Source organism: Fusarium verticillioides, chromosome 6, assembly GCF_000149555.1.
Source record: "Fusarium verticillioides 7600 chromosome 6, whole genome shotgun sequence".
Taxonomy (NCBI): domain Eukaryota; kingdom Fungi; phylum Ascomycota; class Sordariomycetes; order Hypocreales; family Nectriaceae; genus Fusarium; species Fusarium verticillioides.
Window position 1 is genome coordinate 1,010,486 of NC_031680.1, and position 24,963 is coordinate 1,035,448.

At 50.2% G+C, this 24,963-nt stretch overlaps 10 protein-coding genes across 16 annotated transcripts; 7 read left to right on the top strand and 3 right to left on the bottom strand.

The window, feature by feature from the left end:
* Window positions 1–836: 836 nt before the first annotated feature.
* Window positions 837–4,108, top strand: FVEG_02472 (sulfate adenylyltransferase). Its single transcript, XM_018889745.1, has 5 exons — window positions 837–1,544; window positions 1,714–1,741; window positions 1,797–1,979; window positions 2,040–2,188; window positions 2,239–4,108. Exons 1-5 carry the CDS (start codon window positions 1,376–1,378, stop codon window positions 3,432–3,434), a joined length of 1,725 nt encoding a protein of 574 aa, XP_018745952.1. The 5' UTR covers window positions 837–1,375; the 3' UTR covers window positions 3,435–4,108.
* A 544-nt stretch (window positions 4,109–4,652) lies between these two features.
* On the top strand, window positions 4,653–8,959 carry FVEG_02471 (hypothetical protein). 3 transcript variants are annotated; one of them, XM_018889743.1, is made up of 3 exons: window positions 4,783–4,944; window positions 5,001–5,039; window positions 5,090–8,819. In XM_018889743.1, the coding sequence occupies exon 3, from the start codon at window positions 5,376–5,378 to the stop codon at window positions 8,127–8,129; it is 2,754 nt and encodes a 917-aa protein (XP_018745950.1). In that variant the 5' UTR covers window positions 4,783–4,944; window positions 5,001–5,039; window positions 5,090–5,375; the 3' UTR covers window positions 8,130–8,819. The 3 variants fall into 3 exon arrangements, with proteins under 3 accessions (XP_018745949.1, XP_018745950.1, XP_018745951.1); XM_018889744.1 differs by having other exon boundaries at window positions 4,783–4,936; window positions 5,090–8,814; XM_018889742.1 differs by having other exon boundaries at window positions 4,653–5,039; window positions 5,090–8,959.
* On the bottom strand, window positions 8,731–11,683 carry FVEG_02470 (hypothetical protein). 3 transcript variants are annotated; one of them, XM_018889741.1, is made up of 4 exons: window positions 11,507–11,683; window positions 10,444–11,337; window positions 9,517–10,390; window positions 8,731–9,461 (listed from the first exon to the last, which is right to left on the bottom strand). In XM_018889741.1, the coding sequence occupies exons 2-4, from the start codon at window positions 11,230–11,232 to the stop codon at window positions 9,391–9,393; spliced, it is 1,734 nt and encodes a 577-aa protein (XP_018745948.1). In that variant the 5' UTR covers window positions 11,233–11,337; window positions 11,507–11,683; the 3' UTR covers window positions 8,731–9,390. The 3 variants fall into 3 exon arrangements, with proteins under 3 accessions (XP_018745948.1, XP_018745947.1, XP_018745946.1); XM_018889740.1 differs by having other exon boundaries at window positions 10,444–11,453; XM_018889739.1 differs by having other exon boundaries at window positions 10,444–11,683.
* Window positions 11,684–13,039: 1,356 nt separating this feature from the next.
* FVEG_02469 (hypothetical protein) lies at window positions 13,040–16,481 on the top strand. 2 transcript variants are annotated; one of them, XM_018889737.1, is made up of 5 exons: window positions 13,040–13,612; window positions 13,668–13,784; window positions 13,844–14,175; window positions 14,225–15,344; window positions 15,390–16,481. In XM_018889737.1, exons 1-5 carry the CDS (start codon window positions 13,414–13,416, stop codon window positions 15,563–15,565), a joined length of 1,944 nt encoding a protein of 647 aa, XP_018745943.1. In that variant the 5' UTR covers window positions 13,040–13,413; the 3' UTR covers window positions 15,566–16,481. The 2 variants fall into 2 exon arrangements, with proteins under 2 accessions (XP_018745943.1, XP_018745944.1); XM_018889738.1 differs by having other exon boundaries at window positions 13,844–15,344.
* Window positions 15,389–16,446, bottom strand: FVEG_02468 (protein transporter Sec61 subunit gamma). The gene is made up of 3 exons (XM_018889736.1): window positions 16,126–16,446; window positions 15,981–16,067; window positions 15,389–15,930 (listed from the first exon to the last, which is right to left on the bottom strand). Exons 1-3 carry the CDS (start codon window positions 16,208–16,210, stop codon window positions 15,890–15,892), a joined length of 213 nt encoding a protein of 70 aa, XP_018745945.1. The 5' UTR covers window positions 16,211–16,446; the 3' UTR covers window positions 15,389–15,889.
* Window positions 16,482–16,704: 223 nt separating the features above from the next.
* Window positions 16,705–19,245, top strand: FVEG_02467 (hypothetical protein). 2 transcript variants are annotated; one of them, XM_018889735.1, is made up of 4 exons: window positions 16,705–17,371; window positions 17,490–18,021; window positions 18,076–18,650; window positions 18,710–19,245. In XM_018889735.1, the coding sequence occupies exons 2-4, from the start codon at window positions 17,609–17,611 to the stop codon at window positions 18,817–18,819; spliced, it is 1,098 nt and encodes a 365-aa protein (XP_018745942.1). In that variant the 5' UTR covers window positions 16,705–17,371; window positions 17,490–17,608; the 3' UTR covers window positions 18,820–19,245. The 2 variants fall into 2 exon arrangements, with proteins under 2 accessions (XP_018745942.1, XP_018745941.1); XM_018889734.1 differs by having other exon boundaries at window positions 16,705–18,021.
* A 49-nt stretch (window positions 19,246–19,294) lies between these two features.
* On the top strand, window positions 19,295–20,076 carry FVEG_02466 (hypothetical protein; the record flags this gene model as incomplete). Its single annotated transcript, XM_018889733.1, has 1 exon — window positions 19,295–20,076. One exon carries the CDS (start codon window positions 19,295–19,297, stop codon window positions 19,970–19,972), a length of 678 nt encoding a protein of 225 aa, XP_018745940.1. The 3' UTR covers window positions 19,973–20,076.
* A 533-nt stretch (window positions 20,077–20,609) lies between these two features.
* FVEG_15064 (hypothetical protein) lies at window positions 20,610–21,465 on the top strand (the record flags this gene model as incomplete). The annotated part of the gene is made up of 2 exons (XM_018904155.1): window positions 20,610–20,903; window positions 20,983–21,465. The coding sequence occupies 2 exons, from the start codon at window positions 20,610–20,612 to the stop codon at window positions 21,463–21,465; spliced, it is 777 nt and encodes a 258-aa protein (XP_018745939.1).
* A 30-nt stretch (window positions 21,466–21,495) lies between these two features.
* On the top strand, window positions 21,496–21,971 carry FVEG_02465 (hypothetical protein; the record flags this gene model as incomplete). Its single annotated transcript, XM_018889732.1, has 2 exons — window positions 21,496–21,732; window positions 21,792–21,971. 2 exons carry the CDS (start codon window positions 21,496–21,498, stop codon window positions 21,969–21,971), a joined length of 417 nt encoding a protein of 138 aa, XP_018745938.1.
* Window positions 21,972–22,269: 298 nt separating this feature from the next.
* FVEG_02464 (hypothetical protein) lies at window positions 22,270–24,620 on the bottom strand (the record flags this gene model as incomplete). The annotated part of the gene is made up of 5 exons (XM_018889731.1): window positions 22,270–23,101; window positions 23,154–23,478; window positions 23,542–24,043; window positions 24,095–24,388; window positions 24,435–24,620. 5 exons carry the CDS (start codon window positions 24,618–24,620, stop codon window positions 22,270–22,272), a joined length of 2,139 nt encoding a protein of 712 aa, XP_018745937.1.
* Between the last annotated feature and the right edge of the window lie 343 nt (window positions 24,621–24,963).

The following is a 24,963-nucleotide window of genomic DNA, read 5'->3' on the forward strand; positions in this document are numbered from 1 at the left end:
CCGGGTCCTTCAAGCCCGACAACCGCAATTGACTCGGGAAAAGCTGTATAGATGCAAGGCTACGGAGGATCATGATCAGAGGAGTAATTGTATTCTGGCGTTGATGAAGAGATACCATGTTCAAGATACTTTAACTTAAGTATCCTCATGACAAGACAAGTCAGCTTAAACAAGATATCTGATAGAGAACATCTTATAAAGCCCCAAGAAGCCACGATTCTTCATGGAAGCAAGCTATTAGTGGATATAGATGTAAACCGTGGGTTACATGTGGATGATGTGGATGAATGGGTGGTCAATTGTCCATGCCATGGAACATGTCCGTTGAATCTCTTTCGTTTACCCTTGTGCTCAAAACGGGTACTGAAGCGTAGACAGGGGTTGAAGAGGAACCCTACTGCAGCTGTAGCAGCGCTTGAAGAGTTTCCTTGCCGCTTCCAAGGTACCAGGAACTGAATTGGTAATGAGGCATTCGAATAGGAAACTGATAATCCATGTTGTGCATCTCGTTCCGCTTTGTAATCGCATTTTATTGTGTTGCGAGTTCCAAGCATTGTAGACATTTCTTCAGTGTGTAAGCCGCAACATCAGGGCCTGTATCTCAACCCATTGCACCTGTAACAACTGCGATAGCCTCCTCGGAAACAGTAGAATTTACTCAAGTTTCCCATCATGATGCCCCCCCCCCAGGCGCTCCAACGCCGCCGAGAGCGATGCTCCGACGACCTAGTGCCGCCTTGTCCGGTCATTTCGTCTCTGATTGGTCTTCTGGGTCGTCGGCGGCATGTATAAGCCTCAAGCTCCGAGCACGTCATTGAGAGCTAAAACCACGACCCCATTGTTTTTTTCCCTCTTTTCGAGGGCGAGGATACGTTCAGAGGATGAGGATTGGGTGCATTGGCCGACTTCGTCCGTTTTGCCTATGGAAACGCAATTTTTTCTGCCTTACTCGCTGCATCATACACACCCCTCCAGTCCAATTAACCCCAGTAATAAGGGACGGGGAGAGGGGACTAATCATGACAGGGTGGATGTAAGAATTGGATGGATGGATATTGTGGTGGATGTGGTATCCGTACTCTCGTAGTGGATGGGCTTGAGGATCGAGGTACTTTTCTATATCCCGCTGGGTAAGGTAATTCGATTTAAAATCAAAGCACATCCTTCTCTCCTACTATCCCATTCTCATTCTTCTCGTCCTCTGTTTCTGGTCTGTTCGTCGTCGTCCTTCTCCGAGTAACACCTGTGCAATCGTTGACCCCCACGATTGCGTGCTCCAACTTCTGTTTTCTTTAACAAAATCCCGGGGAGCGACTCGGTTTTTGGCATTCTTGTTCATCCTCCTCCCTCAAAACCACAAGAACTTCACATCACAATGGCCAACACTCCTCATGGCGGTGTCCTTAAGGACCTCTTCGCTCGCGACCTGCCTCGCCAGGCCGAGCTCGAGGCTGAGTCTCAGAAGCTCCCTGCTCTTACTCTCAGCGAGCGACACCTTTGCGATCTTGAGCTGATCCTTAACGGTGGCTTCTCCCCCCTCGAAGGTATGCGCCTCCTGTTTTATTCGTGAAGATCTTTTGTTTCCCCCGCTGTGATGATGGGGGTTGACTTCGGTGCCCCGCCCCCGCATATCCCGGCTCCGGCGGGCGCTTTGCGACGGCTGCGATTCTATCATGAGTGAGAAATAATAGCGATTGACTGGTGTTTTAATAGGTTTTTTGACTGAGAAGGACTACAATGGGTAAGTTGCAAAAATCATCCAATTGCTTCGTTCATGAGCTAACAGAACTCTTTAGCGTTGTTGAGAACAACCGTCTCGCTGATGGCGCCCTCTTCTCCATGCCTATCAACCTCGATGTTGACCAGGCCCAGATCGACCAGCTTGGTATCAAGGCTGGTGCTCGCATCACCCTCCGCGATTTCCGTGACGACCGAAACCTTGCTATCCTGACTGTCGAAGATGTCTACCGACCTGACAAGTTCGTGATCATGGCTGCTCTCGCTTACATGGGGCATTGGTGCTAATACGATTGCAACAGGGTCAACGAGGCCAAGAAGGTCTTTGGCAGCGATGATGACACCCACCCCGGTGTCAAGTATCTCTTTGATACCGCTAAGGAGTTCTACGTTGGTGGTAAGCTTGAGGCTATCAACCGTCTCGAGCACTACGATTTCCTCGACCTCCGATGTAAGTCACTAAGAGCAACTGAGACGCAACATGAGACTAATAATGACCAGTCACTCCCTCTGAGCTCCGCGCTCACTTCAACAAGCTCGGCTGGCAAAAGGTCGTCGCTTTCCAGACCCGAAACCCCATGCACCGAGCTCATCGTGAGTTGACGGTCCGCGCCGCCCGCTCTCAGCAGGCCAACGTTCTGATCCAGCCCGTCGTTGGTCTCACCAAGCCCGGTGACATTGACCACTTCACCCGTGTCCGTGTCTACAAGGCTCTCCTGCCCCGATACCCCAACGGCATGGCTGCTCTCGCTCTTCTGCCCCTCGCCATGCGAATGGGTGGTCCCCGCGAGGCCCTCTGGCACGCCATTATCCGAAAGAACCACGGTGCTACCCACTTCATCGTTGGCCGTGACCACGCCGGTCCCGGTAAGAACAAGCAGGGCAAGGACCACTACGGTCCTTATGATGCTCAGGTCCTCGTCCAGCAGCACCAGGAGGAGCTTGGTATCAAGATGGTCGAGTTCCAGGCCATGATCTACCTCCCCGATTCTGACGAGTACCTCCCCATCAACGAGATCCCCGAGGGCACCCGCACCCTTAACATCTCCGGCACTGAGCTCCGACACCGTCTCCGAACCGGCAAGGAGATCCCCGAGTGGTTCTCCTATCCCGAGGTTGTCAAGGTTCTTCGCGAGGAGAACCCTCTCCCCGCCGAGAAGGGTTTCACTGTCTTCATGACTGGTTACCAGAACAGCGGAAAGGACCAGATCGCTCGTGCTCTCCAGGCTACACTCAACCAGGGTGGTGGTCGCCCTGTCTCCATGCTTCTCGGCGAGAACGTGCGACACGAGCTCTCCCCTGAGCTTGGCTTCACCCGCAAGGACCGTGACCTCAACATCCAGCGCATTGCCTTTGTTGCCTCTGAGCTGACCAAGGCTGGTGCCGCTGTCATCGCCGCTCCTATTGCTCCTTTCGAGGATGCTCGTAAGGCTGCCCGCGACCTCGTTGAGAAGTCCGGACCCTTCTTCCTTGTTCACGTTGCTACTCCTCTCGAGTTCTGTGAGAAGACTGACCGCAAGGGTGTCTACGCTGCTGCTCGCCGTGGTGACATTAAGAACTTCACTGGTGTCGATGACCCCTATGAGGCCCCTGCCAAGCCCGACCTCGTTGTCGACCTTGAGAAGCAGAACGTCCGATCCATTGTGCACCAGATCGTCCTGCTCCTTGAGAGCAACGGTCTCCTCGACCGCCTGTAAATGGTGATTTTGGACGAATTATCTCGGGATTCAGCCGAGGGAGATACCCGCAAGCTACATCTACCTACCGCTTCGATGCGCATGGGTGGCGTGGCTAAAAGCAGCGTCGTGGTATGAATATTTATTGTACCACTCGCTCTACGAAAATTTGCAAACAATAGCGCAAGTGATAAACGGAATTGGCGTTAATTTGAATGAGACGGGATAGGGAAAAGAAGCGCGAACATGATGAATTAATTACATCACGTTCCTGGAACAATTAGACGGACGAGAAAGTATCGGCATAGCATAGATTAGGATCGATACAATGAAGATCATGATGAAACTATTTTCAGAAGCGAGCATATGCAAGTGATACGTGGGCTGCGTACTCGGCGGCCTATCACGAATGACAGTGTGACGGTTGTCAGTTGTGTTAGGCTGTGAATGGATGTTGCAGGAACTCGTGACAGTTTGAGCGCTTAATCAATCGTTGGTTGAATGATTGGGCAGCACCGCTAAGAGTTGAGTGAGTGAGAATATGGGCCGTTAAGATGGAGATTGATGCGTGGCAGGCAGCTGTGGATGGAGACGATGAGATATTATTTCTGAGTCATGTGAATATACTCTGGCATAGGTAGGCACCGTTTTGCATTCTTCATAGAAAGGTATCAACACAAAAGCCTCTGTCACACATTCTCATGTTCTAAATATGGCTTCCATACTTCTACCAGGGGATCACAGGCGGTTAAGATGTTGAAGGTGGTTGGTCGTCATTCACTCTGTGCCCAGCCTCCAACCTCGCATCTACAGCACTCCCCCTCTAGCCCCTGTAAATCTCTTTTAATGGGCGTGGCCGTGCTCGGCTTCGGTTTTGTTCAACAAAGTTGGGCTCCACAGCAGAATTTGGGGAACGGGCCTTGTAAGAGAGGTAAGAAAACTAAAGGCTTCGAGCCTAAGTAACAGAAATACTCAGTCAGGTGTCACATCAATTTAATCAGCCACAAAACTGAATATTTTTGTCACCTTAACTAAAGATCAGAAGATTTCTTGCTCCCCAAGGGCCGGCCCACGGGAGACGGGATAAACGGGAGCTTCCATGATCGGGCTGTGTAGAGTCAAGATTGCGTATGCGTTTATGTGTTTGTGGTGGCTCTGTCAATGACGAGAAATTGAAATTGGTGGTGATTTGCTTGTGATTTTTACTGGTTTTTGGTGTCGAAGCCTGCCTCTAGTCTAGAGGTTGACATCATCTTCGAGGGATCCGTAGGTCCTACAGTTTCAGTTGATCACCGCCGTTGAATTTACTCCCTTGCAAAAGTCCAAGCTTTCCGATCCCCTATTAATTAAACGAGTTTTTAAAATCGCAGGCTGGGGAGCTAATAAGCGACTCTAAATCAGGAAGCATTGAGTTCATCGCCCGCATTTCATTACAGCCGTGCTTCTGACGGTGAGAAACAAGAATTGGATACGGAGTACCTAGGGAGAGGAGGAATGAATGATACTGCATCCATATCTTGAGGGTCTTTCTGTCCTGCCTTAGTGCCTGATTCTTTCACCCGGAACCTGACCTGACCTGGGCTGCAGGGAATGAACCAACCAAGCCGGGCCTGACACTGCGCTTAGGTAGGTAGCTTGCTTCCATTCAATGCGCCTCACCTCACACACTTCTACAGCCAGTACAACCATCCATTCCCCTCTTCACGACTCTCCTTTGCTTCGCTGTAACCAGACTCGCCCAACATTACGACTATTCTCACTCTTACAGCCTGAATCTCACTTTGCTTGACCCTCGCTTTCTTACTTGTCATACGCCGATATCATTATCGACTCCTCCTTGCGCCCACTATTCTTGACCGCTTTCTTGAACTGTACACCCTTGGAATTATCGACGACAATCACGAACAACCGCAAAATCACCAGCCGCCATACGATACTCTTACCACATCTCCATGGTCCACCATGTCCTCCAAGGACCACGACCTCGAGGTCCCAGCCGATGAGCGGCCGCGCGAAAAGCCAAGACGCTCTAAATCTGAACGAAAGGACCACAAAGATCGCGACCGAGATCATGATCGGGAAAAGCATAAGGACCCCGACCGCGAGCGCCGCCGACACCGCACCTCACGATCTTCTAGAAGCAAGCTTAGTGAGGTGAGCGACACCGTTTCTCACACATCTAGTCGCCGTCACCGTCACCGCAGGGAAAGGGACAGCGACGAGCATCACCACCGCCATCACCGTGCAGCTTCGACCAGTGACTTGGCTAGCTCAGACATGGCCAGGACATCAACAGCTGCCACCTCTATACTTTCTGATCGCATCTCAGTGCCTTACCCTTCTTTCAGCAAGGCACACAGTAAGGAGGCTATCGTTAGTCGCGACTCTCTGTCTCTTCCTCGCCAACGTAGTCCCAAACCGTCTACTCCTGAACCTACGGATGCTCCATATACCGAAGATTCGAGATTCGCCAAGGGTTCTGACAGCGGCAAGCCTGATGTGCCACTCAGTCCACCCCGAACTGATCTTGACGCGGACAAGACAGCAGTAAACGAGGAGACACCGGAGGATACAGCCAAGGAAGAGTATCCAAAAGAGGAAGCCCCCGAAAATGAAACACCAAAGGTTGAGACACCTAGAGAGGACACCCCAAGGATCCGAACGCCTACAGAAGAACTCCCAGCAGCCGAGGCTGGTCTTGAGCAGCCAAAATCAAGAGTGTCAAGTCTATCTCGCTCGGCATCCCGAAACGAGGAGCGCTCCCGTGTGAGTCGTCGGTCCGGCGCCTCGAGCCAAGCTACCTACGTCAAGTCTTCATCGCGCCGCTCTGGCGACAAGGTTCGCCGTTCTGATTCCCGGGCATCTAGTTCTTCTCATCGCTCTGTTCACCGAACATCATCTACTCGAAGTCACAGAAGGTATGATGTCGATGGAGCATCTTCTCCTTCAAGTGCTCAGGATTCATCTCCCAGGACACCAACCCAGGCCCCGTTCCCTCATGGATACCCGGATGCCAAGCCTGAGACTCCCTCTGTCATCGACGTCCAAGATGTCGACTCGAATCTGCATTCGAAGACGGCAACGCCTGCGTCTGCCTTTGGTGCTGCTCCTCCACCGCCACCACCTCCTCCCCCTCCCGCACTCGATGTTCACGATATGCCACGAGTCGACTATTTGCTTCAGAATGGCGGCCTGGCTTACACAGCCCCCAAGAATTTCCTTTCTGTTCTACCCCGTCAGAACGGAAACCGGCCTTCAAACCCACCTCTGGTCGGCACAGACACTCTATTTGCTCCATTCCATCATCTATTAGACCAGTACAACACAGTACTTAGTAAGCAGGGCTCAATTGCCGTTGCTACCGGACACCGATCTGTTGCTCGCAGGCTGTTGGACCGCCTCGAAAATGTCTTTTCTCGCGACCTGCCCCCTCATGGCTGCACTTGCATCATGTGCGATAACCCCCATGAAATCCACGATGGTCTCAACTGGGGCGATGTGTTAGAGTGGGTGAGCGGCCGGATTGACCTCCCTCAGTGGCCGCCCTTTGATCTTGCTGAAGTTGGCACCAAAGCTGCTGAGATCTCTGGTGACAGGCCTCCTCGACCTCAGTCGCCTGTCCAGCTGGACCCTGATATTGCGGAGGAGTTTAGGGAGCACTATCTTCGCCAGTCGAAGAAAGTTCGCTCTGCTGTCGACCGATGGCTATCAAACACTGGAGAAACACCAGTACCACCTCCCCAAGATGTCGATGACGAGACATTGTCCTTTGCTATTCTCACAAACCTTGACCCTGAGGACCGTCCTTACTTTAACGCTATCATGACTGGCTCGAAGGAGTTGAAGTCGTCAGTTCGTGCTCCTACACCTGGGCATCGACCACGAACAGATTTCCTCATTAAGACCGGCCTGGCCCTGCAGCGGCTATACAGATTGCAGCAAGTGCCACGAGACGCTGAATCAGCTACGTATCTGGTTAAGAACCCGCATACGCACGATCTCCTCGTTGCACTTTCCAACATCAACAATTCAGAGTGGGAGATTCTCATTTCTGGACGCTTCGACGGCTTCCTCTGGTCAGGAGCTGACGATGATGTGCCACAAACTCCGCTCAACGAATCACGCGGACCGACTCCGGCTAGTGCCTATTACAATACCCGAACGCTGAGCCCCGGACCTCGAGCTTCATCGTCGTTCAGTTCGAGAAACACGACTCCTTTTTCGGTCTACTCACGAGGTACGACACCAGCCTCTTTCGTCAGTGTAAACACCACAGGAATGCCCGGAAGTCGACAGGCTGTCTCAAACGATGAGGAGATGGAGATGGCAGCCATTGCTGAGATTGAGCGAGAGATCTATAAGGGAATGGAGACTTTGGAGGATGCCTTCGAAAAGTTGCATAAGAAGGCCGAAGTTGTCCGGAATGCACTGCGTCAGCGAGGGGCTGCTTTGATGCAGAACTTGCAGAACCGCCGTCGCATTGACGTGCTGTCCGGCCCCAACTCTGGAAACTCCCAAGCTTCGGGCTATGAGCGCCCGGCTTGGGCTGGCGAGAGCGATCGTGATCCGGGAAGTGACGATGACTGGGCATTTGATGATGTCGACATCATGCCCGATGATTCGGCCAGTAACATCAGTAGTTCGCGACACCGACGACCTAAGAGGCGTACGGAACGACGAACACCTGCACCGATCAACGAAGAGGATGAGGATTGAGCGTCAGACTACGATACCCAGAACTCCATGGCATGATGGGGGAGGATTATATGAATGACGACAGAAACGTTTGAAGGAAGCGCATCTTTTCCAGTATAGAGGTCTCGAAAACCAGTCCAATGACAATTGTCACGAGAATTTGTTTGATTCAATAACGACTTGTGAGAGCACATCAAGATGTTTGAGATTGATTGTCAGATACCACGCATGTATTCCCAACGTTGGAAAATGGGGACTACGTTATACCTTGACGATGATTGAGGAGGTTTATTTTCATTTTTTGCTTTGCTTTTACTCATTCTTGCTATGTTGTTTTTACTGCCTTGTTCTACGGTGGGAAAAGAAAGACCACAAAGGTCTATCATGAAGAAAATGAAAGGTCACTCGCTGATGGTGACGAATTTGTCAAAGTCTGTTCACAACTGGGTTTTTGTGGCCCAGGGCTGAAGTATTTGTCGGAGTCTTGTTCAGTTGGTGGATGTCAACAGGGAGGGGGGGGTTCTGAACGTGAAGGATACTTGGGTCCGGTCGCTGATCAAGGACAGATGATAGAAGGATATACCTCTGGCAGATTTAATGATTGACCGGCGGAGATAAATGACCTGCTCCTTTCAAGATCATTCAGGCAGTGACTTGATAACGGTGAACGCATGGAAGCCTCTATGTGAATGGGCGTAATTTCTACAGGAGAAACAGTATTTCTGACCCGGATATGTCTTGTGATGCCTTATCGTACATTAACATGTCATCACGGCTATACCGAGACAGCTGCTATTTACAGCTAATCATAGCTCGAATCCATGAATATCATTCACGCTCATTCCTTTCCATTCCGTACAAAACTCGAAGCAATTCCCAGCAATTCATATAAGAATTGATGAACAGTCCAATCGATTCTCTCCACTTTTTTACCTCCTTTCCAGTTCCAGCTCCTCCCTTGCGTATATTTTCTTAGTCTTCATTCCCCTTATCAATACTCCAAGCCACGCGTCTTGGCAAAGGAGATCAGTGTCCATGTGCACTGAATCGAACATGAGGCTGAGATTATCTCAGCCACGTAATTATACAAAAGATCTACCCCAGCAGAGTACGCCTGAAGATCTTGGTCCCTTGGTCGCGAGTTCCTGTCAGAAAAAAGAGAGAGGCCGTTAAATATTACAACGAGTTAGGCGTCAAGTAGGCAAATGGTCTCAGTTGACGATAGGCCCTCAAACCGTGGTCTATTAACGAGAAAAGAAATTTGGCATTCGCGAGGGCGCCTCTAGCTGTAGAGAGACTCCAGGAGATAAATGACGCCAAAGATGAGGAAAGCAGTGGCACCACCCACAGTGACTACTGAGTGTTAGGTCATTTGGTTCAACAAGAGGATAGTAGACTGTTGACTTACCAACTTTCAGGCTGACTCGACCGGCAATAGCTCGACCACCAATAACAGCAACACCAGTGCAGATGGCATGGCCGCACGTAGCACCCAAGGTCACCCACCAGTAATCCTGACCGGCCGCCATAGCAATAGTAGCAATTTGACTTCGATCACCCCACTCGCCGAGGAAGGTCATGATGAAGGTCTGAACCCAGGCAGGGCTAAGCAGCAGAGAGCATAGGTTGGTAGCGCCCTGAACAATGCTGGCAACAGCGCCTGAGCCCGAGCGAGCATCTCGCACAGGCGACTGAGAAGGCGATCGAGGAGGAGACATCAGACGGTTGCTGGGTCGAGACCTGCGGCCGTTGCCATTCATACCCATCTCAAGAGTGTAAGCAGACACAGAGTCGCCTCGCTTTCGGCCCATCTCCTTTTCCTTTTCGGCAAGCTCTTGTTCAACCTCGTGCATCTCTGCAGAGACGCCCTCGTTAGGATCCATCTGCATACCCTCTCGCAGGAGCTTCGCACCGAAAACGAAGAAGAGGCCAGCAGCGAGGAAACTAGTGACACGCTTAGGGATGAGAGTAGGAACAGCATGGCCCAGAACAGCCGAAAGTACAGTCATGACAAGAAGAGCACCAAAAGCAGCAGTGAACACAACCATACGGTCGTGCTTCATAGCCATGAGAGCTGCAACCAAGAACGTCTTGTCGCCAACTTCAGAGACCAAAATCATGGTGAAGGATAGCACAAAGGAGTGGAATGGCTGGATAATACTCTCGTCGTCATGGCGTCCATCGTGTGTCTTCCCTCGGCTCAAATCGATGGGCTCAGTCTTTGTTGCTTCTGAAACGGGTTTATTCTGTCCAACGGGTCGGTCGGGAAGATCGGCAGGTTTCTGTATAATTGTTAGCTGTATTCACGACACTACAGAGGGCAGTATTTGCTCACCTCCAGTCCCGCAGTGTAATCATGCCTATCGTCATTGCTGATAACGGGCTTCGCAGCTTTGGGCACAACGTCTTCTACCTTTGCACTGCCAGTGTCATCGCTAAGCTCCTTGGCCTTGTCCCCACCAGAAGCACGAATCTTTTCCTCTTCACTGTGTGGCAGAGGAGGCGCCTCCTTAGGTGATGAGGGTTTTCTGAAGGTCTCCTCGCCAGCGTTTTCCTCTTCAAGTTTTCGGGCTCGGGACCTCTCAGTCACACCGCCTTCAGTTCCAGTGGTGCCTTCTTGGGCGTGGACTCGGTTAGTGTCGAACATGACACCATCATTGGTTTCGGGGATCTTTTCGCCATCTACGACAGTCGGGTCTTCGGGTCGGCCTTTAAGTCCAGGAAGGGAATCCGGGTTGCTGTCAATTTTGGGAGCAGCTTCGGTTCCAGTTTTGGGTTCTGTGCCAGCTCCAGCACCTGCTGATGCACCCGTTCCAGCTCCAGCCCCCAAGCCAGATCCTGCTGCAGTGTCGGAACCAGCTTCAAGGGCCACTTCAGGGGTCTTCTTGTGATCGTCTATCTCGATAAAGGGTCCGTGGTGAGGCTTTCCGTCTCTGCCATCTACGGGGGCATATTTCGTTGGGACATCATGACGCTTAACGCCAGCCTGGGGCAGGCCATCGGTCTGTTCTGTAATCGCGGCTCCTGGGGCAGGTAGGTCGGCGATATCATTAGAAGCGAGCGCATTTGCTACAGCAGGGAGAAGGAGAAGGACCAAAGGCGAGTGTGTGGTTCGGATCTTCATGATGGGCAGTCGGGATCGTTGTTGTTGAGTTCAAGAAAGAGAATCGATCGTCGGGTCGCAAAAACTGTCGGCGGTCGAGGCCGCAATTCAAAAGGAGAAACAGAGCTTCGAAAAAGGATGGTTGATCAGTAAAGTTTGAAGCGGACAACCTTGCGACAATCGAAGTCGCGTGTAACGTAGTGTAGGTAGAATAAACTTTGCGGAGATAGCCTTGATGCTGACTTCAGACAGTTACAGACAGACACCAAAGGGAATAAGAAAGGGGTCTGTTTACCGCAAGGCGATCAACGGGCGGGGCCAAGATCGAGCTACGCGTTGACTACTTGATTTCAAGAGACAAAAAAGGGAGCTGCAAGGTTGGAACAGGAATGAAGATGGAGGTTTGGATGTTGAATTGGATGATCTGGATTGGCTTGGATTTACATAGGGGCAACCAAATGGAAGATCCGCTCCGTACTCGATACGATGGAGGAAACTCCTCTCCCTGCCCCGTCTAGCCCGCCCCAACAGCTGCAGCCTTGAACGAGCCTAAAAAAATGGCTACAGGGGTGTCACCCTGCTGATGGAGGACCCTAGGACGTTCAAGTTCTGTGGCGACGTGGCCCCAGCCGTGGGGCGCTAAGCCTTATGTTGCCTAGAGGCCAAGTATTTTTACCCAGGCTTCAGGGGCCGAAGTGGCATTTCCATGATGCTAAACAGGGGGGTTACTCATTTACAAATCCAAAAGAACAACACTATTCATTCATTTGCTTGCTGCAAGCAAAAAGCAATTTCCTGATATTAATATCCTCAACAGCGAGTCTCGTGCTCTTGGTAGGGACTCCTTAGATATTGCGTCTACTCACGAATCGTGGCACCAAAATTGACACCAATTCATTCCATTAACTGAATCTTGGGCTGTCGTTGAAACCACAAACACGAGATGCCAAGCAGCATCGGATGTCGGCAATAATATTCTGGATCTCACAGTTGTTCTGGACCATTGACGCAGGGGGAAAGTTCTCAGTTGAACGCGCGGAAGCCCATCGTTTTGTCACATTCTTGGCTTACACCACATTGGTATCATGCTTTTCCAATAAAGTCTCTAAGCCGTTGCTGCATCTCTTATAGAGCACCTTGCGTCCGCCAATCATCATACTGAAACGAGAAATAATTGCTTGATTGGGGAGGTCATTTCTTCGCGTCCATGATGCTATTGTGAAAGGACCGATTTATCAGCTTAGACCTAGGTAGGAACTCTGGAGAGTAGGGTACCGTACTTGCTTTGGTAGGTACGCTCTTTGTTGTGATGTCTCTATGCCCTCGTCACCAATAAACGAGATATCTCAGTTGCGACTTATCAATGTACACCTCGACTCAATCCCTGTTCAGCCTTTGAGACGCCCTGAGCAACTGCGATCATTTCTGGACTTTTGCAAGAAGCTGGACCTGGAAAGGATGGGCGAGTTGTGTCTTGGAACGGCCAGTATTCATCCGATAATGGTAAGTATGAGTGAGTCCTGAGCGAATTATTCCGGTTCAGTTAGGTGTAATAGTCATCAGTGAGTTAGGAATATCTTTTTTCTGGTTTTATTTTTTTTCTTTTGTACCATTTAACATATAGGTCACACTTCTCTGTAGCACGGTGTCAGTGTATATATGTTTAGTAAGCGTCATCAGATTGTTTGGTGACACTTCTAAATGAAGATTATTGCAGTTCTGGCCTTCCACTGTCATTGAATAGGCGCTGCCCTCAGGAAACCATGTGTAACTTATGTATCTTTTACTGATGTGTCCAAATATGCAGTTGATATCAAAACACGAGGTTATTTTAAACATCAATTTGCCAGAATCTGAGTTCAGGGTAGCTCATCGCGGGGCTTATCTTATCTCCGGTTGATGTCGTCACAAGCTCCGGGAGCTCCCATTCTAATGAGTCGACTTCACCCAACAGATGCAGCCTGTCTTTGAAGCATCACACTCATCGCATCATTGATATTCATTAACCCGCCGTGACCTCGTGAAGAACCGTATTGCCTGAAGCTTCCATATACCCTGTAGCATAGTTACTTTATCTTTTACCGACCACATCACTTATATCTTCACCGTATCGCCCCTCCAAGCTCTCGTGCTTAGCAAGCATTCTTTATCTGCCTTCATCTCGACCTTCACACGATTCACCAGATCTCATCCACTTGAAACATGGCGCCTCTCGAGGGTGAGAGGAGTTCGCAACCGCTCTCAGCGGATGTAAGTGACGAAGAGAACCGTAACGAGAGCACACGTGAATCATCGGAGTCACCGGCTTATTACTGGCCAATGGACGAAGACGAAGCCGAGGACGAGGAAGACCCAGACTACGAGGATGAACCCGTTGAAGAAGATGAAGACGATCTTCAAGGTAAGTTCAAACCGTTGCTTGAGTAATACCAAGTTTCACTAATCGTATCATATAGGTACTCGTGACATTGAAATATTGCTAGAGAATGGAGGTGATGACGACGATGAAGAGGAAGACGAGGACGAGATCGAAGGTGTTACTGACACTCAACGACTTGTAAACATTGTACGGAGTAAGTCTCGGCTTTTCATCGATCGTGAAAGACATGACTGACACTTGGGATGAAATTAGCCGGTGCTAGAACAGGACTACTAACACGGAGACAACTTATTGCCTTGATGCAGAGCCCCGATCTTACCAGTGTTTTATTCCAAGATAATCCAGGGGAGGACGCCGAGTTCTTGAATAACTGGCCTTTCAATCGGCGTCTCACACCCAAGGACCCGGATCGCTTCCCGAAAGTGCCAAGTGAGCAGGGCTTGAAGCTTATGCGATCAGGAGCATTTGGTGCAAATGACTACAACCCCAGAGCAAAGAGGCACCTTGCTGTGAGGATACTCGAGCGGGAGTTGGCCCTGGGGAACCGCGAAGACCGGATACGAAATAATGCTCTTATCAACCAGGCATGAGCCCAAATCTTTCCATCAAGACGAGTTGACTGACAGCGTCCAGAGCCTGCTACCAAAATCAAGAGCCGAGAAGATCATCCATTTCGATGACCCCGTGTATTCCGGACAGTTTTCGGACGATGGAAACTTCTTTTTCGCCTGCTCTCAAGACTTCAAAGTACGAATGTACGACACCTCCAGCCCATACAATTGGAAGCATTACAAGACAGTCAGCTACCCATGGGGACAATGGACACTCACAGATGCATCATTGAGTCCCGACAACAAATGGCTCGCGTATACTTCAATTCAGAGTATGGTCTCCATAGCTCCGACAGATCCAAATGATACTGGAGATCCCTATACACTGGATTTAGACAACGGCCCGTCGCATGGATGGCACGGGCGGCGCGGCTTCGGTATCTGGTCTGTCAGGTTCTCAGGCGATGGACGAGAACTGGTGGCTGGAACGAGTGCGGCCTCCATCGTGGTATATGACATTGAGTCTCGGAGAGTTCTTCACCACGTTCGTGGTCACTCGGATGATGTCAACGCCGTGTGCTTCGCTGACAAGATGTCACCGCATATTCTTTACTCGGGTTCCGACGATACAACGATCAAGGTCTGGGATCGGAGAAGCATGGGCGATCACCGAGAAGCTGGCGCTTTTGTCGGCCACATCGAAGGCTTGACATACATCGACAGCAAGGGAGATGGACGGTATATTCTCAGTAATGGAAAAGACCAGTCAATGAAGCTATGGGATATAAGAATGGCCATGTCGACCGATCGATTCAACGAACTTGATCCGACAGCACATGCAAACACCAGTGGCTTCGATTACCGGGGTGGCATATATGACGACGAGGACTGGGATGTGCACCCCCATGATAATTCCCTCGTGACTTTCCGAGGTCACAAAGTTCTTCGAACCCTTATTCGATGTCACTTTTCACCCCCGATGTCCACTAACTCACGATATGTATACTCAGGCAGTACCGATGGCAAGGTATACATTTGGAATATGGATGCGAGCTTGGCTGGAATCATAGATGTTAAGAAAGCTACCATGCGCACTCGTCCAATGGATAATCGGCACCGCTTCTATCATTTCGATGAACCAGGCAATTGGGGCACCTGTGTCCGCGATGCAAGCTGGCATCCCAATGCCCCTCTCCTTGTTGGTATGTTCCCCATTTTCGCTCCAAAACATTAGCTAACATCAGCAGCGTCTGCTTGGAATGGCTACAACATGGCAAGAGGAACTTGCACGCTGCATTCGTATAACGACAACGTGGATGATGAAGGAGAACCACCGATGGGCCAGAGTGTCAACCACTTGCTCAAGGAACAGCCTGAGCTATACCAGAACTCAACATATACAAATGGACTGCGTTTAGGGTAAGTTTGCAAGAAACAGCGTTGGATATATTTTGTACATTTGGTCAGTTTAGCCAGCAGTCTTGTAAAGGATATCTCTCAACCCCATGCAAACCGCGCCTTAGACGTGAAAGCACATTCTTCTCATCCTCACGGCGCTCGATCGAATTCCAGCGTAAGAAGTGTGTCGCGTGCCCGCCATAATTTCATTTAAACTCCGCCCCAGTGAACGTACTCGCAGCAAGAAAAATTGTTGTGATCGCCCTCGCGTCCACCCCCGCTGTGCGGGTTTTTGGATTGTCAAGTCGCCACTATCCAGAATCTCTTCATCGCCTGATCGTGTGATCGTTTATGCGCTACCGACGAGAGCGTGGTTAAGGGGAATGTGCACTGAGGACATGTTAGAGGATGTTACATATGAAGGAGATTGGATATTCTACCCAGCTTGACAACGTAGCCAACAGCGCCCATGATGAGGAAACCAACGCCAACAGCCTGGCAGAGGCGTAGGAACTCCTTCTGGTCAGCTGCAGAATGGTATGTTAGTAGATTTAAAAGATGTGAGTGCGCAATGAGTCGACATACGCTTGGTGCATCGTCGCACGAATTGAACTCCGTCCTTGACGAACTCGGAGGGAACCTCGAGGATCTCTTGAACCTGGTCGGACATATTGTGTGTTTATGGGGAAAAGAAAGAGGAGTTATTAAAATTAGATGCCGCAAAAGAAGAGAGGTAGCTTCGTTGAGTAGAAGAAAAGATAGAGTCGTCGAATTGAGTCGGAGCCGCGAGGGGTTGAAGAAAGGAGAGTGGAAGTTTAAAGGGGACTTCTTTTTGGTGGTGATCCTAGCTAATGTAATGGACAGCACAGCTCTGCTCTCTGGCCTCTCCTCTCATGCGACGACGTGTTAACAATTACCTTATCTAATTTCCAATTCGGGGCAAGACCCGGGCCGAGAGATGACCCGGGTCCTCGACCTGAACTTGCCTGACAGTTACATTACAGTGGAGCCAGATGGCCTGTGGGGAAGGAAGGCGCTGTGCCTGTCCTCATGGAGCAAGAAAACACCGAACCTTGATGTACGGTGTCGAAATAAACATAGTAAATAGAGTACTAAATTCAGGCTAAATCTACCTAAGTATTTTTATCATTTAGGGTCAAGGTACTGAGTTTTCTTTCCTCCCCTAGGCTGTGCCTGTGCCTGCTCTCTTTCCCAGCTTATTTCCCCGGGCCCAAACGCGCAGGCGCTAGCAGGTAGACGCCAGCTTCCGCAAGTTGCAGTGCTTTCCGTTTGCTTGCGAAGCTCTTCCCCAGAAAAGAAAGCGTGAAGCTCTCTTCTTCCGTCACCCGCTAACCTCTTTTCCTTCATCTTTCCATCGTCCTCCACTCTCACAACAATTCTTGGTTCAAGTTTCAAAGTATTTCTCGCGTTCTGAGTACGACAAATTGCCTGCTCAACCCGCCTTCTTTGCGATCAAGCCTGGAGCGCGCCAGAGCCTGATTTCAATCGTCGACCAAAATCGACGTCGGAGCACGAGCGCTGGGATCACTAACACACGCAGATCCCTTTAGCTAGGCGATTTTTCGCGAAACGAGTCCGATCGCGATTTGTTTCGATATTGAGGATTGGGAAAGGAGGACATTGATCGGGCTGACGGCATCCTCTATTACATTGTTCCCCATCTGTATCTGAGCGCTCGCTCGGAATATCGGGAGCTAGACAACGAGGATTGCAAGCACAGAGCTTCGTCCTGAGTATCGCATCTTTGAGTCAAGGACCATCATATCAGGGGTTGTACCTATAATAGGACCCCAATCTTGTTACGAGGAGTGTACGTATTGCAAGCTTCCAGTCCAATTCATTTCTCTCGGGTGTACAAGGCCTCTGAGTCTTGCGGGCGGCGTTTGTTAGCGATGGAACGTTCAATGGCTGATAATTTATGTGTAAAGACCAGAGGCCAACTCTTGTATCTCGCAGGCAGGCTAATTATCACATTTGACAATAACCTCATTACTCCCCAGATCTCTGCACGGCATTAACCTGTGCCAAGTGCTTTTAGTCGGTACAAATGGCTGAAGAAGACTTCGAAATCGATATCTACGGCGATGAGAGCAACGACCATCAGCAAGATGACCACCGAGGCGATGACAATAACCAGGACCATCACCAAGGCGATGATCGAAGGGATAGCCACGGTGACCAGAACATGGAAGAGTACCACGCCGACAACCACCACCATGCTGGAGGCAGCCACAGTTCAAGTCATCATCAAGCACATGGCTCTCAACAGGGGACGAAGAGGAAACAGGAGGATGATGGTCGACCAGTTGACCAATCTGCGACAACTTCGCTCATGATCTCGGAACTTAACTGGTGGAACACAGATGATGATATACGAGGTTGGGCGCGAGAAGCCGACTGCGAAGATGAGATTAAGGATATCACCTTCAGCGAACACAAGGTCAATGGCAAAAGCAAGGGGTACGTCTCCCTCAGCTCCAAGTGCCGGGACCCAGATGACTGACAAATTTGTAGCCAAGCTTACATCGAGTTCTACTCGCCCCAAGCATCTACAGCCATGAAGCGGCGTATTGAACAGATCGTAGCCGAAAGCCAAGGGGCCCAGAAGAAGCTCACCTTGACCTACTGGGCCAGCACCAACAATCCTTTCAAGACCCTACCCAAAGATGCCCCTGCCAGAGGCAAGGATCAAAATCGTGCACCATCCGGTACATACAACAATGACCGAGGCGGCGGCCATATGGGTGGTAACTTTGGTGGTGGTTTCCGAGGAAGGGGTGGAGGCTACAACCGTGGTGGTATGAGCCAAGGTGGTTACAACCGAAACTTCAACAACAATAATATGGGCGGCTACAATAACATGGGAGGTGGTTACAATGGACCTATGGGTGGCGGCGGCGGCGGTAACTTTGGCTTCAACAACCGCGGAGGTATGATGGGAGGGGGCATGCGTGGTGGCCCTGGTGGTATGCGAGGTGGTCGAGGAGGCATGATGGGTATGAACCCTATGGGTGGGAACATGGGCGGGATGCCTATGGGGATGCCTGGAAATATGGGCATGGGCATGATGGGACCTAACGGTATGCCTGGTAAGTGATCCTATTCGCAGACAGACGAGGCTTTTTGGGTGCAAAGCTAACATGTACAGGCTTCCAAGGAATGCCTCCCAACTTCAACCCTGGCTTCGGCTTCAACCAGAACCAGGGCGGCGGCGATTGGGGCAACCCGCATGGAGCAAAGAGACCACGACCAGAGTAGAACCCCTTCGTTGGGCCTAATGCTCCGTGCCAAATGATCCCAATGGCGCCTCCGAGCATGAACACAAGCACAAGCACAAGCGTGGATAAGGGGAAATAGGGACAGCAATGAGAGTCTCATATTTCTACATGTAATTCCGATCTCTAGGCCAAGGAGAGCGCGTTTTGGGCAGATTGCGAACCGGCATGAATATGCTACCGAGCGAAAAAGGTTGAAGGATAATGGAAGACAGTAACTGGGCACGTGTAACATAGATTATGGATGTTAAGGTTAGGGCATTGGCGTCAAGAAAGCGTTTTGTTTAAGTTTCGTGAGTCACTGAGGAGAAAGTTACCTACGTGAGCTGTGCTCTTACCAACCTAGACTGGGCTTGGGGATATAAAGAGGACGAAGTCTTCACTCGGATCAATTTACTTTCCTCATCACACGTCCTTATCACTCAATGGATTATCCCGCCCCCAGAATGCTCCCGCCCATGGCGATGGACACTGAACAGCCCATTATTTGCATCAGATATCGCGCCGCCTGGCCTTCTCTTCCCCGGCTGCCCCTAGACAATTCAAGAATGCAACTACCATCGAGTATCCAGGACCGACAAGGCCAAATCTTCGACCGAGTTGAGAAGATCCTCCAAAAGAACAACATCCTAGGGCCAGAGACTGAAATCGAGCTGGTTGTACGCCGAATGAACCCAACTGTTTTGATCAAATCACCGTGGAAGCAAGACAGCAAGATAAAGTGGGCGCAAGCGGTCGAACAAATCGTTGATGCGATGAAGAAACACTTCCGAGGCGCGATCGAAAGAGGCCTCCACGTTGAGATGATAGCACCGCAAAAGTACGAGACGGTGTACATCGGCGAGGTCGAGGAAGATGTTCCATGGGACGACATTCGAGCGGTTGCGAAGCGCCATCTCGACTCCTCCTCCGCAACACGTCACTTCCTAAGCACTCTCGCCCTCACCAGAAGAGGCTTCTCCAAGCCCGAAGACAACCCGATCACCGTGTACATTGGATGCCTTGAAGATTCCGACGAGACCAAGTGGGATTGCATTATTGATGGAATCGAGTCTGAGTTTCGTGAGAGGGGGTGGATGGACATTGTTGTTCACATTGAGCACAATTGGTCATTCACTAGGATGACTGTTGACTAAAAGATATGGCGATCAGCTTGATCACAGTCAGGAGACACAAAGCGAGACATAGGGGAAGTATAGAATATAAAACAATGCGTGGAGGAGGATTTGTGAATGGCTCAAGTTGTCTGAGGCTTTGCATTAGATATCTTCCTGATTGTTCTCGCATGCAACGTCTAGCCTTTGATACCTACCCCTCGGGGGGCAAGAAAACAGCGAACCTTGATATGGGGTATCAAAATAAACTCATCAAAAGTTACCCTAAGCTTATACTATATTACCTAAGTCTTTTTGTCATTTAGGATCGAGGTTCTGTGTTTTATTTCCTCCCCTAGCTACCTTACCCAGCATTGCCTACCTACCTACTGTAAGCATGCATGTTGAATAGGGGGCATCTCAGATCAAAAAGAACACTTCAATCCTTCCTTCAGTGCACCGATCTCTATAACCCCGCGCCTGGGAGGCAGTGTTACTCCGGTGGAATGTGAAAGGCACCTCAGGCATAAATTCGTCTGGTCTTTGAAAAGGAAAGAGCACCCCCTCCTTCACCTCAACACTCTCTCACCACGCGCGGGCAGAGATGACTCTCTTTTAGCCGAAACACCATCAACACACTTTTCTGAAAATCTCCTCGTCGGCACTGATTCCTACAGACATGGCTTCACGCAAGCGTCCTCGTGACGTGGAAGAATATGATAAGTACCAGGGCCTTGTTATCTATGTTGGGAACGTCCACTACGATGCCACCCCAGCCGACTTTGAACACTTTCTTCAGGATCACAGTATATCGTGCACACTTTACTGGCCTGAAGCCGGAGAAAGGTCTCATGGTGGCTGGTGTTGGGCTCGCTTCCATCATCATGACCATGCTAGCCATGCGATCAACAATCTCAACGGCGCCATTTTCTGCGGAAGAAGGCTAAGAACAGGGCATGTGGCCACCAACTCCGTGAGTTTCTCCTCGAAAGAAGCATCTTTCAAGACGTAGCGCGCGAATGATCACAGTGCTTAGCTAACATCATCTGAAGAAACGCGCTCGCTTTCAAGACGGGCCTTCGTCCTTTCAGGACCGCCCTGAAATTTATGATAATCCGTTTCAACGAAAGAACCCATTTCCATTCCCTAACGGATTCCAGGCCTTCAATCCCCACACCTTTTTCCAGGATTATAACCAGCTGAGATACCCAGGCCACTCAGCACATCACTACCACCGGCCGGCCGAGCATCCTGGCTTTTACCCCTCGGCGAAGAACGGACGACCAGCGGCCCCCTTCAGGCAGAGTGCTAACTACGCAGTGCAGTACCCAGACTGCTACCCGCCAAAAAAGACGGAGCATCTGGATCACCGTCACATTCCAAGATTGCAGGATATCTGGATCGCAGACAAACCCTACCTTAGCACTGCAAACATCTTCGCCAAAGGGATCAAGATCTCGGGACTGGCAATCACGGTCAACCAAGGACAGACCCCTCCAGATGGGGCAGTAGCTCTTTCCAGACCTGAGAATTAGGAGTCACAGGATGGAGATATGGACATAGACATGACCGAACCACTTCCCCAGCTGTATTGGCAACCGGGTCGCGTCCTCGGGCCAGACCCTCAAGAAAGGGCTAGCATCTCTCATTCCGAAAGTTTCGTCAGGCCGGCCGACATGAGTACCAGTATCCTTTCTGCGACATGCCGAAGTCACATTGTTTCGTACAAGCGTCCTCCAGGAGTTGGACTTGGTTGGGGTGACTTTGATCGCTTCTATGAATGGCAGTTACATGGCCGCAAGGTAAGGACAAGCAACTGATTTGAAACCCTTTGAATACCACCAGCTAATGTCTCATTTAGGTCCAAAAATCGATGGTACAAGCTCAGAGGTTTCAGCAATCCAACTATCCCCATGTGACCTTCATTTCCGAGTTGACTGGCTGCCTTCATATTGTACGAACAGATTCGACCAAGATTGGATCTCGAAGAAATCTCAAGAAACCCAGCCTGTGGCAGAAGCTCAAAAATAGCAAGAACTAAAGGAGTAAATGTGGCACAGTGATGTTAGTGAAGGTTGAGCGAGGGACATTTGTCGGATGCCGAGATTTGTACATGAAACAATCTTGTCAACCAGATGGAGAGTTTATAAGGGCACATGGAGGATGACCTGGCAATAACTTAAGACAAGAAGAGTATGAAGAATTAGGGAGTGGATCAGGTGGCGGTGTTAGGGTGAAAATAATCGATCATCTGGCCAACTCATAGCTATTTCTCGACATACATACATGTGAACAAAATGGCTGAGTACCTAGCACAACAAAGCCGCTCAGCGTGTAGATTACCACCAATCCGTCTGCCTATTAGTACCTAGCCCACAAGCCTCTTCAAACGATGCCTTCGCAAGCGGCATTTTGTACAGGCCAGTCTTGCCCGCACGTTTCAACGCCCAGCTCTCCTCTCGAAAGTTCTCGCATCCCCGGAGCCACTCGGGTTCAATGGCCGTGACTGTCTCCAGAAACTGGCAGTTGGTCATGACGAAGGAGTCAAAAATGACCCATCTGTGGTTGAGTCCCACAAGGTTGCTTTCAGGAGATAAACCAGCGTGCCAGCTGTGATGAAGAACTCTGTAGCGGTCGTTCCCACTGCCGACGTCGCTGAAAGCCACACGATGACTGAAGGCCCAAGCAAGCGCTTGGCGGAGATTGTCATCACATTCAGAGATCTCGAGCGTGAATCGCTTGGGCTTATCCTTGAATAAATCGGCAAATGACTTCCTCAGCTTCATGCGAATGCGCTTGAACTCTTCGAGAGCACGTATACTGAAAGAATTGTCCGAGCACCATCCCGACATGTCGATGTAAACCCCCTCATGTCTAAGATCCTCGGCCTCATCTTCCTTCTTCATAAATGCGTCCACTGCGTTGAGCTGCGTGATGTGATCAGAAGTGAAACAGGCAAATCGCTGTGCCTGACCTGCAGTGGAATAGGGGCCTTGACCACGGACAAAGATCGGATGCCGTGTGCTTCGAATGGCGGCGATAGTTATCATGTCACTACTGCAGCCGAGTTCATGAGCCTTTTCAAGAGCGTTGAACCATACCGGGTGGACTGGAAGTTTTGAAGCCATCTGGCCCTTTGGAGTGATAGTCCCAGTATCGTCAAGATATCCCCTATTCTTAGTTAGTGCCAGAAAGAACGAGAAAAGGAAACGGAAGACAGTACATGGCAAGAAGATCTTCGAGAGCGCGAAAGAAAACTTCGGGATCAGGCTTGTCGATAAAACCAAAATTGGCCACATCGTCGAATCCCATAGCCTTGATTTGTAGAACCAAGCGAGAAAGGTCGCTTGTGTGAAGGGAAGCGGGCGTTGTCGGAAGAAGATCCCCATCGTGGTACTCCTTCGTGTAAATGCGATAGCATACACCTGGCTGATTTCGACCTGCGCGACTGGCCCGCTGCTCTGCTGCTGCCTTGGAGATAGGACCGGTAAAAATTGTCTTGAGGCCAATGCGGGGATTAAAACGCGACTCAATACAAAGTCCAGTGTCTGAATATCATGGTAAGTTTCTCTATTCGGAATTGAACAATAATTTGACAATGGCCAACATACCAACGATGTAGACAACACCATCAACCGTCAAATTGGCCTCCGCAATATTGGTAGAGATGATGCACCGACGACGGGACGATCGTACAAGGACTCTTTCCTGCTCTGCTTTGGGCAACTGAGAATAAAGGGGTAACACTTCAAGACCCCAGGTTGCCGATCGCAACTGTCCACAAGCATCTTCGATCTCGGCAGTAGACGGCATAAAGACAAGAATGTCACCATCAACAGTAGTCTGATGGATGTGTTGAGCAGTATGAAGAGCTAAATTAACGTAATCAGAGGCTGGCTCCTGGAGATAACGGATCTCGACAGGATGTTCGCGGCCGGATAGAGGGAGATGGCTGCTTTGATCGAAGTAGTCCAGGAAGATATCCACATTCGGAGTAGCGGACATGACGACTATCTTAAGATCAGGGAAGAGTGGCAGGGCACGCTTCAATAGTGCTAGGAGGAGATCAGTAGGGATGGTGCGTTCGTGGGCCTCATCAACGATGACACAACTCTTTAGGGGGGTTGTTAGAAAGTGGCGAAAGGCGTTGGACACAGCACTTACGTATTTACCGAAAGAACTATTGCCTTGAACCAACTGCACAAGCATTCCGTCGGTCATGTAGCTTAGGCGTGTTTTGACTCGGGAAATACGCTTATCGAAGCGAACCTGATAGCCCACTTCTTCACCCACTCTGACATCTAGCTCAGAGGCGACCTTCTCTGCCGCTGAAATAGCAGATGGTCGATGGGGCTGTGTACAAGCGATAGGTTTTGAAGAACCAAGTTCGTCGAAGAGAATGAATTGGGGAATTTGAGTAGTTTTGCCTGAGCCCGTCTCGCCAGACACGATAATCACCTTTGAGAATTAGTGCCATGCTCCATGATGTGAAGAGTGCAGCTACCTGATGTCGATGATACAGATCAAGAAATTCCTGCCGCTTTTGTGAGGCTGGAAGCCTCCGGCGAATAGTGAGTAGCTCAAAGTATCTTCTGCTATGAAGATCATTTGCGCGCAGCGGATGAGCTTCGCCATCCTCAAGCCGGATTGCTTCCTCTGCAGTTGAATCACGAAACGACCTGTGATCCATGGTGATACAGAAGGTATGAAGACTGTTGCGGATGATGAAAGAATAAGGAAGCTGCAATGAAGCTGTGCAGCATTATGAAGGTGAGTGGGTTGAGTGCTCAGATCTGAGGCATCCGTACCTTCTCGTGTCGTCTACGAGCTCCACGTGATGCTGCTTCCGTTACAAGAGGAAGGAGCTACCTAGGCCTGCAAATTCGGATTCAAAGAAAAAGGGGAAGGCACGGTCAGGCAGTGCCTGCATCTGCCAAATGATCTCGCACTCGAAGGTGCGGTTAGGTTGCCCAGGAAAAGGGGCACACCAGGGGCAATAGGAGCCAAGAGTATGATTAAAAGAGATGTGAATG